Source organism: Rhinichthys klamathensis, unplaced genomic scaffold, assembly GCF_029890125.1.
Source record: "Rhinichthys klamathensis goyatoka isolate OS25496 unplaced genomic scaffold, OSU_Roscu_1.1 h1tg000229l_1, whole genome shotgun sequence".
NCBI lineage: Eukaryota > Metazoa > Chordata > Actinopteri > Cypriniformes > Leuciscidae > Rhinichthys > Rhinichthys klamathensis.
The window spans coordinates 2,820,464-2,839,521 of record NW_026606753.1 but is presented as its reverse complement, the minus strand read 5'-3'; the positions used below and the strand labels follow the sequence as shown (position 1 = coordinate 2,839,521).

The 19,058-nt window shown below is 38.5% G+C and overlaps 1 protein-coding gene across 1 annotated transcript; it reads left to right on the top strand.

Moving 5' to 3' along the window:
- Positions 1-727: 727 nt before the first annotated feature.
- LOC130099453 (sterile alpha motif domain-containing protein 3-like) lies at positions 728-4,862 on the top strand. Its single transcript, XM_056265160.1, has 6 exons — positions 728-761; positions 2,592-3,043; positions 3,193-3,342; positions 3,686-3,847; positions 3,933-4,022; positions 4,533-4,862. Exons 1-6 carry the CDS (start codon positions 728-730, stop codon positions 4,860-4,862), a joined length of 1,218 nt encoding a protein of 405 aa, XP_056121135.1.
- The last annotated feature ends 14,196 nt before the right edge of the window (positions 4,863-19,058 follow it).

The window sequence follows — 19,058 nt, the reverse complement described above, 5'->3', positions numbered from 1 at the left end:
TTGGTATAGAGGAACACTCACGTTTCTGGGTCAGACTGCCTGTAACTCCTCACAGCTCATCCGCCCTAACGATAAAGGATGCTGCTGGCCTCACAGTCATCCGCTCCACTCTCATACCTTTCTCACATAAACACCTCCATCTTGAGATGCCCAGTGACTTTACGTGATCCACTCTGGCTTGGGTTGCCCCCTGTCTGGCCAATAGAAGGTCTTACCCGTCATAGAGATGGTCACTCGTGCCCACTGGTGACCGCTCTTTCCCATCACAGGCTGTTTGCTTCAACAGAACTCAGCTGTTTTCTAGAGCTTAGGAAAGGCACGTTCAAGAGTCACCAGAGCCATTCGGATTGCCTAATGGTGTTCACATACACTGTAAAAAATGATCTGCTGAAAAAGTTATGATAACTTATATATGTCATTCACTCAGACATAAAATAATGTGTTATGAAATTTCAACTCAATTGTTTGAGTTTTCAATTTTCCAATTTAAGTTCATAAGTTACTTCAATGAATCACAAATTCCAGGTGCCTGAATTAACTTGCCATTTTAAATTGAGTGGGGTACAAGTCTTTGGCGTGTTGCAGATTGAGTGGAGGACAGCTCTTTGCGCATGTGCGGGGGAGGGGGGGGAGACTAACGACGAAGCCACGAGACGAACTAGTTTACGCGCCATCAAGCAACAGTCAAGCAATCAAACTTCAATCGCCCGGGTGCCTGTCAGACAAGATGAATCGGATTGGCGTGAACAAGTTCGCTATTGGTAAGTGTTCATGTTTTGTAGATATTAATAATGTGAGTTGATGAAGCCAATAACGTGATTGACGTTAGTTAGCTTTTGATATGCGCAACAACTGTGATGTCATTTAAGCGAGGCACATTTCAGCGACCGTAACGTTAGTTCGAACACGTTTGCTAGCAGTCTTTTCGTTCAGTCAGAGACGGTTGATAAAGCTTTATCTGAGACGATACCAGTTTTCATTGTAAACTTTGTAAAACGTTGTAGAAAACGCCATTTCTGATATTGCGCGTATGTCAAGGCCAAATACACTAACGTTAACGTTACCGTTCAAAAGTTTGGGGTCAGTCAGATGTTGTATCATGTTTTTAAAAGAAGTATCTCCTGCTCACCAAGGCTGCATTTATTTGATTAAATTAAAAATACAAACAAAAACAGTAATATTGTGAAATATTATTCCAATTTAAAACAGCTGTTTTCTATTTTATTAAATTTTAAACTGTAATTTATTCCTGTGATCAAAGCTAAATTTTCAGCATCATTAACAGTTACTCCAGTCTTCAGTGTCATGATCCTTCAGAAATCAGTGTAATATGAGGATTTGATGCTCAAGAAACATTAATGATTATTATCAATGTTGAAAACAGTTGTGTGCAATTTTTTTTCTTCAAAATTCTTTGATGAATAGAGTTAAAAAGAACAGCATTTATCTGAAATCTAAAGCTTTTGTAACATTAAACACTAACGTTCAAAAGTTTGGGGTCAGTAATAATTTTTATTTTATTTTTGGGGGAAAGAAATAAAATAAGTCAATACTTTTATTCATCAAGGATGAGTTAAACTGATCAAAAGTCACAGTAAAGACATGTATAATGTAAGAAAATATTCCATTTTAAATGCTGTTCTTTTGAACTTTCTATTCATCAAAGAATTTTGAAAAAAAAATTGTACACAACTGTTTTCAACTTTGATAATAATAAAGAATATTTCTTGAGCATTAAATCCTCACATTATACTGATTTCTGAAGGATCATGTGACACTGAAGACTGGAGTAATGATGCTGAAAATTTAGCTTTGATCACAGAAATAAATTACAGTTTAAAATATATTGAAATAGAAAACAGCTGTTTTAAATTGGAATAATATTTCACAATATTACTGTTTTTGTTTGTATTTTTAATCAAATAAATGCAGCCTTGGTGAGCAGAAGATACTTCTTTTAAAAACATAAAAAATCTGAACGGTAGTGTATGTTCATGCCCAGTGCTGCAAAATAATTTTGGAGAACCGCTGAGGCGGTTGTTCTTGCTGGGGTCCGCTTGCCAGTGCGAGTTGAGTAACGTTAGCTGCCTGTTGATCATGGCGGCAATACTTACGAACTAACTTAGTGCTCGATTATTAGCAGCCGCTCGGTTGCTGCAAGCTCATTATTGTTTCTTATTACAGAACATCGGTTGCGTTAGCTAGTGCTAAAGAGCAATCTAACAATTCATACATCCAATTTGTTAGTTAGACTTGACTAGAAATGTGCTCTTGTTCATTTTTGCAATTCACATCACTTAGCAGCTAAAACTTTTCTTCTGTTTTGTGTGTTTCAGGTGTTTTATGATTACCAGGCTCAGCTACTCATTTGATGAAGTGGACTTGTAAGTTTTGCAATTTTGCCTCGTACATTCAAAAGACTATAGTGAATCATTACAAGGACAAGCATGGACGTGGAAGAACAGGTTTTAGTTGTATTTACCCGAATTGTCTTACCATCTTCCAATCCCATGTGGAACTTTTAAAACATTTGACGGACCACAAACAAGGAACCATTGCTAAACTTCGTTGTGAACTTTGTACTTTTTCAGCGCCAGAGTTCTCACATGATGTTGAACTCACGCTGCAAGAAGCAAATGGAAGATATGCAAAAGATGGATCTGTGCTGATGATTCCTAAAGGTATGAAAACTGATATCCTGGACACACTTGCAGACAGCATGTCAAAGATTAGTCCTTATCCTGAGAGACAACACTATGAGAATGTTGCCAAAGCGCTCGTGGAGAAGCATCCCAGTCTAAAAGAGCCAGGGTGTGGAAAGGGTTGGTACGGCTGGTTCCAAAGCCTGAAGTTTAAGCTCGGAAACTATCGACAGAAGTTAAGTGCAGCTGGATGCCCAGAGGTGAGGGTCAACAAAAGAAAAGGAGAAGAAGCCAAGGGACCACGTATGAAGAAGTCAAAGAAGGGCGAGGTCCACTACTGGCCAGATCCCCCTGAAGGACTGAGTGATGAAGACATGGAAGAAAAGCGGAGGATGATGGAGGTACATCATACACACACATGCACATCATACTGCATACTGCATACACACCTGCCTATATAATACTAACTACCTACACTTTGCTTTTGTGTCTGTGTTGCCTAATATTTTGTCTTAGTATGTGTCCTTTGTGCTTGTGCAATCCAATTCAGGTGGAAGTGCTGAAAAAAGAACCAGATCACCAGCAGATAGATGAGCTGATGTCTGCCACGTTCTCCAAGCGCAGAAAGGAGATCGTAGGGGATCAACCTCTCATTGGGGATGTCATAGCTAGATGGCCGGCCATGTTCTGTGAGAGACAGGTATAACAATAGACAACACTCAGCCTAAGATTAATCACTTAATCCAATGACTGGATATCAAGGTATTAGCTTCCCTCCAGGAAGTACTAGAGAGATGTCTGATACTATACTGTGGTCTGTTCAGAATCAAAAGTTAAGCAGCTGCCTCAAAATGTTTTTTTTTTTTTTTTTTGTGAATGGTGGCGTGAATGTCCATACAGATAAGTGAGAGGATTGTGTTTAATATTACTGAGTGGATGAAAGCCTTTGACAACAGACAACCTTAGCTTACTAAATTGTGACTCTATGCTTTGAATTTTTTTTCTCTAATTTCTTAACCTTTTTGTCTTTTTTGTCTCCTCAGGTTCGGGCAGAGTTCAAAAGAGTCGTAAGCACAGACCTTCTCGAGTCGTTCCTCGACGGACTTGATGAGCTGGCACCAAGACTGCTGGAAGTGTACGAAGCTGCGACAAAGTCGGCAAAGAAGCCTGCACTGAAAGCCATTTTGGACTGTCTGAAGAAAGACGTGAGTAGACAAGCTGAGAATTGTAAAATTGGGCACCAGATGTTTGCAATAAAATCCCAACACTGCTTTTTTTTTTTTCTTGTAGGACACAAACGAAAGGAGAAGGACTGCTGCTCTGCTGGGTCTGCCACACTACCTAAGAGAAGAGCCATCAGACATCATCAGGATGTGTGACGTAAGACGTTTTTCTGTCATGCATAACAGCCCATATACAAACCCACCCACATATACACTTGCACGCACACACACACACACACATACACGCCCTTTAACACAGAGATTGGATTAGATACACTCATGGGTGTTGATGGCAGCAAAATAGTGATGATGCAGGGAGGAGTGAGGGGCAGAATAGTGATGGGGTGGATGAGGGTTGGGTGGAATAGTGGTGATGGGAGGAGGGAGGGGTAGAACAATGTTGGGGGAGGAGAAAGGAGTGGTAGAATAGTGATGGGGAGAGGACCCAGTGCAACATACACTTCCCCAGATCTGAGAGGACACTGAAGTTTTCACCCTGGCAGTAACCTTCCAACATTGCACCTACAAACATGCACACTCACAACTGAAAGCCCAAGAAGACTATTTTATTAGCCTGAAAAGTTTTATGATCACTGAGACTTAAGTAGCTTTGCAGAGCATGCAATTCTTGACCCAAACATTCACACTATTTTTTCTGCTTTTCAAGGCCCATGGTGAGACTCTTGCTGAAGCCATGGAGGGGATGCAACTTGGCCTGTTGATAGGCTATGAAGGTGACAACCAGGATGCCTTTCCACATGAGGTCTTCAATGTGGCTGTTGTGGTTGAGGGGACTGTTGTGCTTCACAACTTCAAGGATGTGCCATCGAGCTTTGCCATGCTTTTGGGGATCATCTACTGCGTGAACCTTGAGTATCCACGAGCCATGAAGTATTCCTTTGAGTTCCTTCAGAGGGTAGTGATGAAGATCAAACCAGATCAAGCCTCTGCCAGAGTCCACGGCATCCGAAACAAGCTCCTGAGGTATAATTTGTAAACCTTGCCCCACCCGAGAATAGGTTTGGAAACAGGAGAGGAGCCCTGATTTTTTTTGTTGGACTAGATACATTTGCTTTTGTTGGAATGAATACATTTAAGGCTGAATATTGTTCAAATAATGGGGTCTTAAGTATACTGTATTCAGGTTTCAAATATTTGAAAACAACCAGCTGCAGTCTGAAGTTTTAGTTTGTTTGTGTTTGGGGTTCAGGACAGCTTTTGGTACAAGTCAGCTGGATCTGTGAGATTAATGTTAAAGGATTAGTTCACTTTAAAAAAACTTTTGCTGATAATTTACTCACCCCCATGTGATCCAAGATGTCCATGTCTTTCTTTCTTCTGTCGAAAAGAAATTAAGGTTTTTGATGAAAACATTCCAGGATTTTTCTCCATATAATGTGTTTCAATGGGCACCAAACGTTCCAAGGCCCAAATGAGAGTTTCAGTGCAGCTTCAAAGGGCTTAAAACGACACCAGACGATGAATAAGGGTATTATCTTGCGAAACGAGGGCATTTCAAAAATAAATTAAAAAGTTTAAGTTTTATAAGCACAAATGCTCGCCTTGCTCTGTTCTGTGATTCGCGTTCTGATGACGTAACGTAATACGCAGGGAATCGCAATTACGTTGAAAAGGTCACGAACGAACGTCACGAACGCGCATCACAGAACAGAGCAAGGTGAGCATTTGTGCTTTTAAAACTTAAACTTTTTTATTTATTTTTTAAAAGACCGATCGTTTCGCTAGATAAGACCCTTATTCATCGTCTGGTGTCGTTTAAAGCCCTTTGAAGCTGCACTGAAACTGTCATTTGGACCTTGAACCGTTTGGTGCCCATTGAAGTCCATTATATGGAGAAAAATCCTGGAAATGTTTTCATCAAAACCCTTAATTTCTTTTTGGCTGAAGAAAGAAAGACATGGACATCTTGGATGACAAGGGGGTGAGTAAATTATCAGCAAAAGTTTTTTTTAAAGTTAACTAATCCTTTAAAAGGTTTTTTAAATGTTTAAATTTTAAAACCTGTTCAATATTTCAGTGTTGTGTAAGAAAAAAAGCTAATGCTTTTAAAGGAATGTATTTTCTATTGGGTGAATATGAATAGTGTTCAGTACATCTTTGGGTGACCTAATGGGGATATGACAAGCAGAGTGCATATAGAAGGTGAGCTTCTATTTATCTTAGCTTCATGTTACCCACACCCAATTGAAGTTTGGTAACTAAAAAAGTATTGATTACAAGTTTGAGATGATTGCATGATTGAAATCTTTATGTATAGCTTGTATTGGCTTAACATTGGTTTTAATAAAAAAAAAATGTTTTGTACTCAAATTTGTGTGTTTTTATAATTAATTAAGTTAAAACAAGGCATTATTTTAGATCATGTTAACTTGATACCCAAATTCAAAGACATTACTTAATTGAAATTACTATGTTGAACCCACTAATGGGGATAAGTGAACAGAATGCTCATTAATGAGTTCACTTTATTTTGAACTTGCATAGCAAAGTTGAAACAACAATAATTGTATAGTCATGTTGACTCGCAGAAGACCATTCACAGCTTAACAAGAATCAAAATAATGAGTTAAAACAATTCATTAATCCATTTTGTTTTTACTTGAAATTTTGAGGCAGCTGCTTAACTTATGATTTTAAGTAGAACCAAGTAGATATTTTTTACAGTGTAGGGAGACAGGTCAATAACAACAGTATTTAATCACTTAAATCCATTAACTATCTTAAAAGCAGCATCCTAGCTACTTGGATTATACTCAGTGAATTTAGATCACAACCATACATTCAGTGTACATTTCCGTCGGCCCCTCCCCCGTTTCATGGTGGGGACTAAGATCAGACAAAGAAGTTACTGGTCCTAAAATAACCTAATCAAAGATGTCACTACAAATAGCTTATTATCACTTATGACACCGACTCAGGTAACAGCTTTTAGCTGACATTGACTGAGAGAGAGACATTGAATGAGAGAGGGACTGGTACACTGCACTCTGAACGTCTAACTTTATCTACCATCTTTTAACTCTATCCCAGCTTAAGGCATCTTTGCCAGATATTACATACGGTTTCAAATAAACATATTATTTATATTTGTCTTTTGCCCACACATCAGGAAATTTAGGCATTACAAATTTCCACTCAGATTGAGTCTGTTGCACTGGCAGTTTCAGCCACAGCACACATCAGATTCAGATAAGCAAACTGTTTCCTTACAGCCAATAACAAACTTATCTTTTGAAAGCAAAACATCAGCTTCTAGTTCTTTCATGGTCAACTTTTCAAGCTGTTTGTTTAATCAGCATTTAGCAACTGTTAATCCAGTACTGCTTCTGCTTATTTGTTCTTACATAAAAATAATTATTCTAGTTCTCAATAACGTTTCACATTTCTCAATCTCAATTTTAGTTGTCAAGTTCTCAATTACCATAGTTTAATATTTGACTTAAGATTTCTCTTGGAGTTTATCAATCTCCAATTAGGATTCACACTAAGTTTGACGAGGCAAGCACTCTCTGCTTGTGATACTTTTGCAGTTATTGTAAATCATCTGTGAGATTAGTCTCTCTATATCATCTAAAATCTTTTAAAAAAATTTAATTGCAACACAATCATCCTTTTAGTTACTTTGATATATTCTGCAACTCACATTTGTTGGAGTCATTCATTTTACATCAATCTGTATTCATCAATTCACTTATAAAAATTAGTATTATAGATCTTTTCTTCAAAAGGGTTCATGTGTCAGCCTCAACGGCTCCAACTTACTGCACGCCCTTGAAGCAGTGTGTGTCCCATTCAGGAATGTAAACAGAGCCACTGATAAGCAGTTCTCTGTATTCTTTTTACAGTCCACCAATGGTGGATTCACTCACAATAGCCAAATCATAATCTTCATCATTATTATTGGCAGAACATCCATTTTCATAAGCTGCATCGAAATGCTCAAAATATTCTAAGTTGTTTTCACAAAGTTTATGTTTAACTTTAGTCGCTTGTCCAGGGAAATTATCCCAGACCCAGAATTTCTTTCACTTGCTTCTTGTAATCATCGTAAGCAATACGAGGCTAAACATTTTAATTTTTCAGTTTGTTTGTAGCCAGTCAAGTTTTTTAAATTTCCAATCAGAATCAAAATCCTGACTACCATTTACTTAATCATTTCTGCAAATTTATTTAAAGTGAGGGCTTTAGAGCACAGCTGCTTACAGCGTTTGCTTTTCCTGTCTCACTATTTGTTTCAGGACTCTTCAGGTTACTGATTAAGTTATTACATTTTTTTTTTTCTGCCATACCTTAATCATGGTTCATACTCACCTGAAGTTATTGCAGAAATGGAGGCGGCGATCTTTGAACAACACAGCTTGGCTTCTGCGTGATGAAACTGCAAAGTATACTCCAAAATCACAGTTACATATACTGGTCCATGCCAATTTGGGTCACAACTTTTTTTAATTTTCTCTCGGAATTGTTCCTGATGCATCCCTGGCAAACAACCCTATTATTGTTAGTATCCCTAACTGCCTGATTCACTTCACTAAGTTCGGGGATCCCCTATCTGAGATGGAAGAGATTGAGCAGGTTTACGGTGCCACTGGACCTCTAGCCCAGGGACGTGCTCTGCTGGGGTGGTGCTACACCAGTAATGCCCAGCGGGGCCCCCACAGAGCACGCTTCGCTTGCGCTGTCTGCTGCCATTACCCTTAACGACGCTCTCAGCGACTTCTTATACTGTCAGCAGTATAATTAACTTACTCCTTCACTCGCCTCATCGGAGTGAATCTCTTCCGCTCTCCTTCAAAATCTCTTCCAGTCAGACAGCCCTAACAATTAATAAAAGCTTACTACCTTGTTTGTTGATTTGCCAGGGGTGTCACCGAGAATAATTGCCTGCGCATCCTCCACCATAACTGTAAGGGGTATACAGTCAAAGACCCAGAACCAGATATGAAGAATGAAGACCCGGAGTCAGAATTATAAAAAATTAAAGAAAAGTTTTACTGAAGATAGTTTGCATTTTCATCAGCAGAAGTCAGCTTCAAGACTCACACAGGAGTTCGTAGGCCGCCTCGCTTACAGTTACAAAGATCACAGCAGTTATACCATTTCCAAGGTCTAAGCTACGTCATTGCTTACAGGTTGAATGATTCTCATTGGCTAAGAAACATGAAAGCCTAAACAATTTAACACATGTGAGGAGATAGGGGTGCCTATCGCCATTAGTAAAGATAGTTGTCGTCCACTCATTGGATTTAGGTCTGTGGTGGCCTCGCAGGTTAGAGAAGGGCGCCGGGGTGTCTGGTCCGACCGTCCAGAACCTACATAGAATGTCATATGCACACACACACAAATAACAGACACTAGCAAATAACAGCTCCCATCAAGGCTGAAGAGAGTCTGAGCTCCTTATTATCAGTTAAGTATACCAAAACATAATGCTAAAACATTCACTCGTTTGGGAGAAAAACAGATAACTGACATTTACTCCCAAGGAAGGAAATATACTGGAAAGAATACATTTTAATACAACAATTAAAGTTTGATAGTAACGCTCAATATAGCTTGACCATATGTCCAGCGAAGAATCATATGTGCCCACGCTGCCTTTAGGACCCTCTAACCTTTCTACTGATCCCAGAGAAAGAGACAAACGGCCTTGTGGGTTACGTGGCCTTCGTGTCCTGCGTGTACTAAGTGCAATCTCAAAGTAAGATTGGAATGCACCTAAAAGAAACTGGTTACTTGCATCCATGCATTTAAGAAAATATAATTTCACAAGCACAAGAATATAAAAATTATTATGTGATAATGAATATATTTGATTATTGATTTTTATAAAGGAAGTATATAACCATTCAAAATGATATATGATTATATATGTATTTGAAGAGGCAAGGGATTTTGACCAACCCTTCAGTTCAAATATACAGTTTGTACAGTATAAAAACCATTACGTCTATAGAGAGTCCCCACAAAGATAGTGAACTAAGTCTGTAGTGTGTGTGTGTGTGTGTGTGTGCATGTCTCAGGGTGTACCACATAGTGTATTACTACATTTGAGTAATTAATGTAATTAACTTCTACGGGGAAAGCCAGATTCCACCAAATCTTTATGTTCACAATAATAATCTTTTACATTGTAATCCTTTCATTTTTAATATTAGGCTATTTTGTTTTGGTCTGTTGTGTAATAAGGAGAATGTACGAGAGTTGTGCACCCGCCTATAGGCGCACATTACTAGTGTGCCCTTTAAATAAATAAAAATAAATAAATAAAAATATATATATTAGTGCTGTCAAACGATTAAAATATTTAATCGTGATTAATCGCATTAATGTCATAGTTAACTCACGATTAATCGCAATTAATCGCACATTTTTATCTATTCTAATTGTCTCTTGATTTCACGAGTTCACACTTACAAATAAGTCAGATAGAATAAATGCGTATTTGGCGTGCTGTCCGAGGAGAGGGCTCCGAGTTAGGTATTCGGCCCGAACCCAGAGCACTCCCCCCGTATTCCTGGCTGTGAAATAAATAAATAAGATAAGCCAAGAGTGAGGAGTCGGGGTGGTGGAGGGATGCTGAAACTGTCAAGGAATGTTAGGTGAGTTGACAGAGTGAATATTTATATGCTCCTTCTCGTGCTGATAGGGTAGACATGGTAATTGTTTGATGACCAGTTGATTGGAATGATTATTTGAACGTGCTCCTCCCGAACTTTGTTTATAAAACATAATTTCTTTTTGTCCCATTGTTTTTTCTCATTTTAATGCTCTTATCAACATGGAAAAGTGGATCGGCTTGCTTTGTGCAAATGTTTTTTATTGAAAACAACATTGGCATATACTGTGTTCAATTTCACACTAACATTCTCACTTGGAGCAAATAATCTCTCACACAATGTAACACTGTCCATCAATAAAAGGGTGAAAGAAATACTGACGAGGTCCTGATATTGACGAGGGGGCGGAGAATTCGCATCAGCTGTGTGTGTGTGTGTGTGTGTGTGTGTGCTTGGCCATCAAGTGGTATTTCAGACTGGACGCGCTGCGATCGCGATGATGATAGTTCAGTTCACAACGACAAAACACACAGATCTCTTTGGTCTTGTAAACTTTCCATTCAAATCTTATTGGCATCCATTTCGGCGTCTCGCGCTCGTCATCCACTCAAAACGTAACGTTAACCAATTTGGCCGGCTTGCAAGCCCAAACAAGTGTGTGCGGCGTCGTGCCTGTTGTTTTGTTTCCGGTCTGGCTAGATCCGCTTGCGCTTTGGTCGACGAGGCAACAAAACGTCCTCGCGCGGCGCAAGCCATTAAAATGAATGGGTTTCATAGCGCAGCGCCACGCATGCCGCGTCCTGTTGCAAAAGCATGTGAAAAAAACCCCACAAAGTTTGCTAAGCCAAAAAGACGTTAATTGCGCGATAAAAAAATTAACGCCGTTAAAATGGGTTTGCGTTAACGCCGTTAATAACGCGTTTAACTGACAGCTCTAATAAATATATATATACCTCTGTACAGATAAACCTGACTTTAGACCAGGTTTTTGTTGGTCAATGGCGCAGTCTATTTCAGTTGCCTCAAAATAGCAACATGCCAACAATTAATGCGCCTGAACACACCTCATCTCATTTTTTATAAATAACGCCGTTACTAACGGCATTACTTTTTCCAGTAACGAGTAATCTAATTGATTACTCTTCTCATCTTAATAACGCCGTTCCCGTTACTGCCAAAAAATGCGGCGCGTTACTATAACTGATGAAGCTGGTTTTTTTTTTTTCATCAGACCAACTAGATCTCTGAGCGAGAGGCAAATACTTTTTTTACTGTTCTTCCTTGGTTAGTGGGTAGAGCACGAGACAAGCGCATAAATGCTGACGACTGAGGTAGAGTAAAATGTCATTGTAAGCCAATCAGAGGTAGAGTTGGGCGGGTGTTCGAAAGCACGCATAGTAGTAGGCATTCGGCACTTTTGACTCAGCTCACTGAAAAGAGCCGGCTCTTTTGGCTCACAAACGGCTCTTTAAATGACTTTGACTATAATATTTTTAAATTTTTATTACATAATTATTTAATTTCTATAGGCTAAATTTGTAAAAATAGAGTCGGCTCTTCAGATATGCGAGCCAGCTCCCGACGTTCACCTAAAAGAGCCGGCTCTTAGAGTCGGCTCATTCGCGAATCGCGAACGACCCATCAAAAGCTCATTCGCGAACGAGTCGATCCATCATCACTAACGGCTAACGCTCATGAATTGCGAACGACCCATCATAACGCATAGTCGGACAGGACAGGACACACAATGAACAACACAAGCAAGCCAGTCAGTCAACGAGAGACAGGTATGGCGACGAGCTTAACAAGCTTAATTTAATTTTGCCCAGTTGTGGCCTGTTGAGGGGCAATAAATATCAAAAGTTCCAAAACATCTATTGTGTTATTTGCATTGATCCACTATATAAACATAATATCTACATGGCATTTGATTGGATTTTTGGCATTTGATTTGAACTAGTTACTTTTAAAATTTGTAACTGAGTAACTAATTTAGTTACTTTTTGGAAGTAGTAACTAGTAACTGTAACTAATTACTTTTTAAAAGTAACTTGCCCAACACTGTTCAGACCAGCCCATGGGCGCACAAATGGGCGCAAATGCATTTTCTATTTAAACAATGCAGCGCAGGACGTGAAAATGACAACTACGTTGGGCTGAAACTAGCAAAAAACACTTGCGTCGCGTCTGGCGTTGCATTGCGCCAGGTGTATGATAGGGCCCATAGACTTTTCACAGACCATCAGACACATATCGCAAACAAAAAACACCAAGTTTGAGAGGACATGACATCAAATCTTTGAAAGTTATTTAGAGTATTAAGATACATACATTGTATATTCTGCTGTGTTTTAGAGTAATGTCAGCGAAATAATTAATAGTTGTGGACTTAAAGGTACAATATGTAAGAATTTTGTAATAAAATATCCAAAAATCACTTGCACAGTGTGATATATTTCCTGCAGTTGTGTACTTACAATATCCCAAAAGTCTCCAAAGATTTTTTATTTCAGAGTAATTCCAATTTTAAATAAGTGGCCGTCCTGGAAAAAAATGTCGCCTGTCAATGATGCAATATCCGCGCTATCCTCGGTTTCCGTTCATACTGCCATAGCCATGACGTAACCATGGCGACAGACGTGGACAACTGCGTAGTGTGTAACGTTTAGCGGCACGCAGTTCTTGTTTCTTTCGAACATAGACCATGGCAAGCAGACTTTGGGACAAACAAGGAGAACTAAAATGAGGATCAATATCACCGTGGCGTTTTTGAGATGCCGAGAGCTCCACGTCCGCAACTAACTTCGACTTGACAGAGCTTCACGAGTCACGACTTGACAGCTTTATTAGACAGGTACATAAAACAAATCAATGTTATATAACGTTAGCTCAAAAGGTTGAAATGTTAGAATATGGTCAGTATGTTATTGTTGATCTAATGTTGATCTAGCTTACTGTTAGTTTTGTATAGCAAACGAACTAACACAGTAGTATAACATTATAACTTTCAACACACATTTAAATGCCGTTTAGTATGATAGTGTAACGTTAGACCAAGTGAAGCAGCGCTGCATTACCTCACAAGTTTAATTCGTCTAATAAACTGACCTGTGTGAGTAATCCAGCACTTGCGGGTAGTTCGGTACAATTAAATGTCCTTATTTAATTCATTTAGAATTAAATGTCCGTAATCAAAGTTAACTTTAGCTGGAAGTAACATTATTCAAGAACCGCTATAACGCCAAAACAATCTGTTACCTTAAATTATATGTTTATCTCTGTAAAGCTGCTTTGAAACAATTCATTGTTAAAAGCGCTATATAAATGAAGATGACTTGACTTGACTTATTCCTTTATATCCGCGGGACTCGCGTGTGATATCTGTCTCTTTAGCAATCACAACCTGCTTCATACCACTGTAATCAGGGTGCGATTTGTGAAAAAAACAGAGGGGGGATGTTTTGAAAAAGTTTTATTCATAAAAATAAATCATGAGAACATGAACTTCATCACTGCATTTGCAGGAATTGTAAAATCTTTTTTCTTATTAACTCATGAAGTAGCCTAACGCAATATTTTTACTCTAATAGCTTATATATGAACTGTGATCACGCACAACGAAAAAACACGCAAGAATTAAATCCCCCTCCCAGTACCATGGATAGTGCCACTCGGCTTGACATGTCAAAACACTTATTTATGAGAATGGCAAAATTAAATGGCACAACGTAGTGTCAACTTAAACATAAATAGGCTATAGTGTAGGCCTTTGCATCATACTAGGAAAACAGTCTTTTTCTGCTTTCCTGTGGGAAAATCCGCAGCTTTCCAGTGTGTGGTCCATTTCGGATTTTATTGTTCTATCGCACTGACAGTTCACATTACAGCGCTTTACTTAGTTTAGGCTAGGCAACTTCTATCAGTCTGCTGAACCATGGATTGATTGCAAAGTTAAACCATCACAGTAGAAACAGTTGTACTGCTGTGCTGTTAAAGTAACAACGTTAACGTTACATCGCGATGCTGAGCTACAGTGAAATGATAGAAAAGACAGATGCATTCGCGTCTACGCGCCGCGCTAAACGCCTCCGACACACAGCTCCACTGCCCAGTCTCGCAAGTGTTGATAGGCTATTACTCGTGAGGAGTAACCAATCAGATAGCGCCGTGGGCGAGACATTGAGCAAGTCTGCAGAGTGGTGATTACAGAGAGCCAGCTAAAGTAGCGCATTTTAAAATAAAATTGACTTTAATCAAACCACGGATCCGTGATAAGTTTTGTGATCCGTCTCGCCACTAGTGTAGTAGCACTGATCACTTTGAGGGGGGGGATAAATTTATCCCCACCGGGGATAAAAATAATTAAGCAGAGGCAGGGATACTTTGACCAGAAAGGGGGAAATCCCACGCATCCACCCCGGCAAATCGCACCCTGACTGTAATGTTAAAAAACATGAATGTTTGCACTCATCCATAAACATTATTAGACACCAGGATGGTTCCCCGAGAACTAATGGTTCCCCTATAGGAAAATTTTCCTGCTTGCATTCGCACCGCCAGTAGGAACTCTGAAGTGACGTAAGCCGCGCTTGTTGCTGTGACTTTTATTTTGATGGCTCAGAGAACGCCAGAGCCTGAGCTCAGTGCACGTATTTTCCGTGTTCATTAGTTTACGATCTGTCTAACAGTCCTGTCTAATACGTTATTAGATAGAACCGTTATACATATATGGTAGACAGTATATGAAAAGGTATTAGTGTATGCCGTGTGGTTGATGTCCAGTGTCGCTAGATGAGCAGAATGATGTGGTGCGAGCGCGCCAAAAAGCGGGAACTTCCGCCAATAGTTCTAGGAACTATGAAAAGGTTCCTCCGGTGCGAAAGCCCCTATTGTAGTAAGAATATAGTGATTCTTACCACAAAGTTTACACACATTTTCCAATTATTTCTTCAGTGGTGTCTATTATCGACTTGCAGAAACTGTTGTGACTATTTGAATGTTGTCTTTTCTTTGTTGGAGCCTGTCTATTTTTCTAGTATCATAAATTTCAGATTTACCTGCCCCTTATGTCATGTAAACTAAGTTCCACTATCCGTTCACTCTCATTGTTTCATTGTATGTTAGTCTGTAAATTCTGCTAAACATATCATTTTCAAGAGACTGAGGACATTTGAGTGAACCTATTTCTTAATTACCACCTTACTGCCTGTACAGAAGCCCAACAGGGTACATTTTTGAATGCTTATCTGAAGAACACTTAGGGTACTGTGTCCAGTGCAAAAACACTTGATTCGATGCCAGACAAGATCTAAGGCTGAGGTGTGTGCTTATATGAGAGGCTGATAAGGTGATAAATTGGTGGCTGGTACGGGTGATGGAGTGTGTGCAGGTGGGAGCCAAGAGGGATTCTGGGAAGTGTAGTGGCACATATGATTCAAATACATCTAAATTACGTCATATGCTCTCAATGACAAATGTGGAACAATTAGTAAATGCGTTCATGACATCAAGGCTAGATTATTGTAATGCTCTTATGGGTGGTTGCCCTGCATGCTTAATAAACAAACTACTGCTGGTCCAAAACGCAACAGCTAGAGTTCTTACTAGAACCAGGAAGTATGACCATATTAGCCCATTATTCCATAAACACTGCATTGGCTCCCTATGTAGCATCGTATACATTTTAAAATATTGCTGATTACTTATTAAGCACTAAATGGTTTAGCTCCCCAGTACTTGCGCAAGCTCTTAACGCATCATAGTCCTTCACGTCTATTGCAATCTCAAAATTCCAGCCAGTTGATAATACCTAGAATATCAAAATCGACTGCTGGCGGTAGATCCTTTTCCTATTTAGCACCAAAATTCTGGAACAGTCTTCCTAACATTGTCCGGGAAGCAGACACACTCTGTCAGTTCAAATCTAGACTAAAAACACATCTCTTTGAGCTAGCATACACATAACACATTATAGACTTCTATAATTCAATGTTAGGCTGCATAGATTAGGTCAGGATACGAGGACAACGCAGTCCTGAAATGTCAACTAGTCTCTCCCCTGTGAAGGCCCCCTTCTCCTTCCCTTTACCTCTGTACAGATAAAACACTGTCAAAATAGTTCTGGTTCACATGGCTACCCGGAAGGGATAACTAATTCTGTATTATACATTTTTAAGGCCAGATAAGTAAATTGTTGAGGTCAATTTGTACAGAAAGACTACACGCCTGTGCACACATATATTCAAACGTGCATACCTGTATAGACTAAACACATCATACGCATGTGCACGGCGTCAGTATTTTCACAGGTTTGCGTTTTTAAAGCTTGCGCAGAGATTAAAAAAAAAAATTTCAAGGCTCGCACCTTGGAACCTATTTCAGGCACTGTTGTTGTGTGAATGAGCGGGCCGGAGGGCATTAAGGGTTTTCTGTTAGAACGGTGTCGTGTTAAGTTAATAACTAATGATCTTTGCAACGGAAGTGAATCAATCAAAACTAACTTTAGCTGGACAATAACTTTATTCTAGAGCTGCGGTAAATCCAAAACAATCTCTGTTACTTTAATTTCCTATTATCACTGTAAAGCTGCTTTGAAACAGTCTATATTATTAAAAGCGCTATATAAATGAAGGTGACTACTGCTGGAGACTGAGCTGGTGGCTGCAGACCGTGACAGTAGCATTGCGAGGCGATATATTTACAGTAAAGTTTTGAAACATTACAATTGTTTAATGTTTTTGAAAGAAGTCTCTTATGCTCACCAAGGCCTCGTATATTTAATAAAAAAATACAGTAAAAAACAGTAATACAGTGAAATTTTATTACAAATTGTAAAACAATTATTACAACCTGTTTTCTGTTTTAATATTTTAAAATGTTTATTCCTGTGATGGGTAGGCAAAATTTTCAGCATCATTACTCCAGTCTCACAATGTCACATGATTCTTCAGAAATCATTCAAACATGCTTATTTGGTGCTCAAGAAACATTTTATTATTATTATCATCAATGCTGTGCTGATAATAAAAAATATTTTTTTGTGGAAATGGTTAAACTTTTTTCAGGATTCTTTGATGAATAGAAAGTTCATTTATTTGCAAGAGCATTTATTTGCATTTAATACATTTATTTATTTATTAAAAATTAAAGAAAAAAATTTAAAATATTTTTTAAATTTAAAAGATTAAATTAAAAAAATGTATCCTTGATGAATAAAAGTATTAATTTCTCCCTCTTTTTTAATCTTACCACAAATGTTTGAAAAGTATTGTTTCCACAAAAATGTTAAGCAGCAAAAACAGTTTTCAAAATTGATAATGATGATAATAATAATAAATGTTTCTTGAACAGCAAATCAGCATGTTAGAATAATTTCTAAAGGATCGTGAGACACTGAAGACTGGAGAAATGATGCTGAAAATGTAGCTTTGCCGTCACAGGAATAAATTACATTTTACATTATATTACAATAGAAAACGTTTCTTTTTAATGTGTAATTATATTTGTTTTAATCAATTATTTCAACAAAAAAAAAAACTTAAATCTGACCCCAAACTTGATTTATGCAGATGAAAGATCCACATCCTAATTGATTGAAGCTGACCAGAATGTAGAGAGAAGGAATGGAAGAAAGCTGAGACCATTCACCTGACACTAGTGCTGGAAAGTGGCAATATTACAAGCTAATGCATAATTAGACAGGTGCAGAGTAAGGTCACTCCATCTATGACATCTTTATTGATGGTCTGCCATCTAGTGGCCAGCTTAGTACCACTGCACCCATACTGATTGCAATAACCAGTTTAGCATTTTAAACAGGGGATAGAGAGATTTGCTTATTTGACATACATTTTATATTTTAAAAATCAGCAGACTATGTGCAAGGTGCAGTGTTTGACTGGACAATCTGGTAAGAGTATGCCGAGGAATGGACCAAATAAAAGAAAATTAGAAAGAATATCAAAAATTTGCATAAGATAAAAAAGACACAGACTGCCTTTTATGATTCACTGGGTTTAAATCTGATCTAGGGCTTACAGATTCTTTGGGCATGATATGTGGGCCACTTTTTCCAGGTGGGCAGATCAACTTTTTGCCCAGTGGTCAAAGCCATTTTATATAGATTTAAAGAACAGCGTTCAATATCTTCAGGCCAGCCAGCTCATTTGGCAGTTGTGGATCCCAGCATGGGCAATGTACACTACTTTGTGTACACAACTGTGCAACCACAGATTCTTGGGGCAGCAGCATGTGTCCAAATTTCAATCTTAACAGTTCTATTTCATCAGAAACAATCTTAAAACAGGGCTTTAAGTGTAAAATACCGAATTTGTCCTTTAAGATATAACCAGTTTAGATGGAAATGATCTCAAGCTGACTAGCTGAAGATGTTACTGTAACTATACCATTGGGGATTTCTTTAAGACTGCAAGGGAAGCTCGGCTTCCCCTATAATGTCAAAAAATTAATGGTCAAATATGTACTATTGTGATAACATTTTATTGACTAAAAATGCGTTAGAACACGTTCATCTCGAAGACGAGTTCGTTCAGAATCAGCTACATATAAGAGGTCGGCTGACTCGATTTCCTTCTCATACATTCCTGTAATGT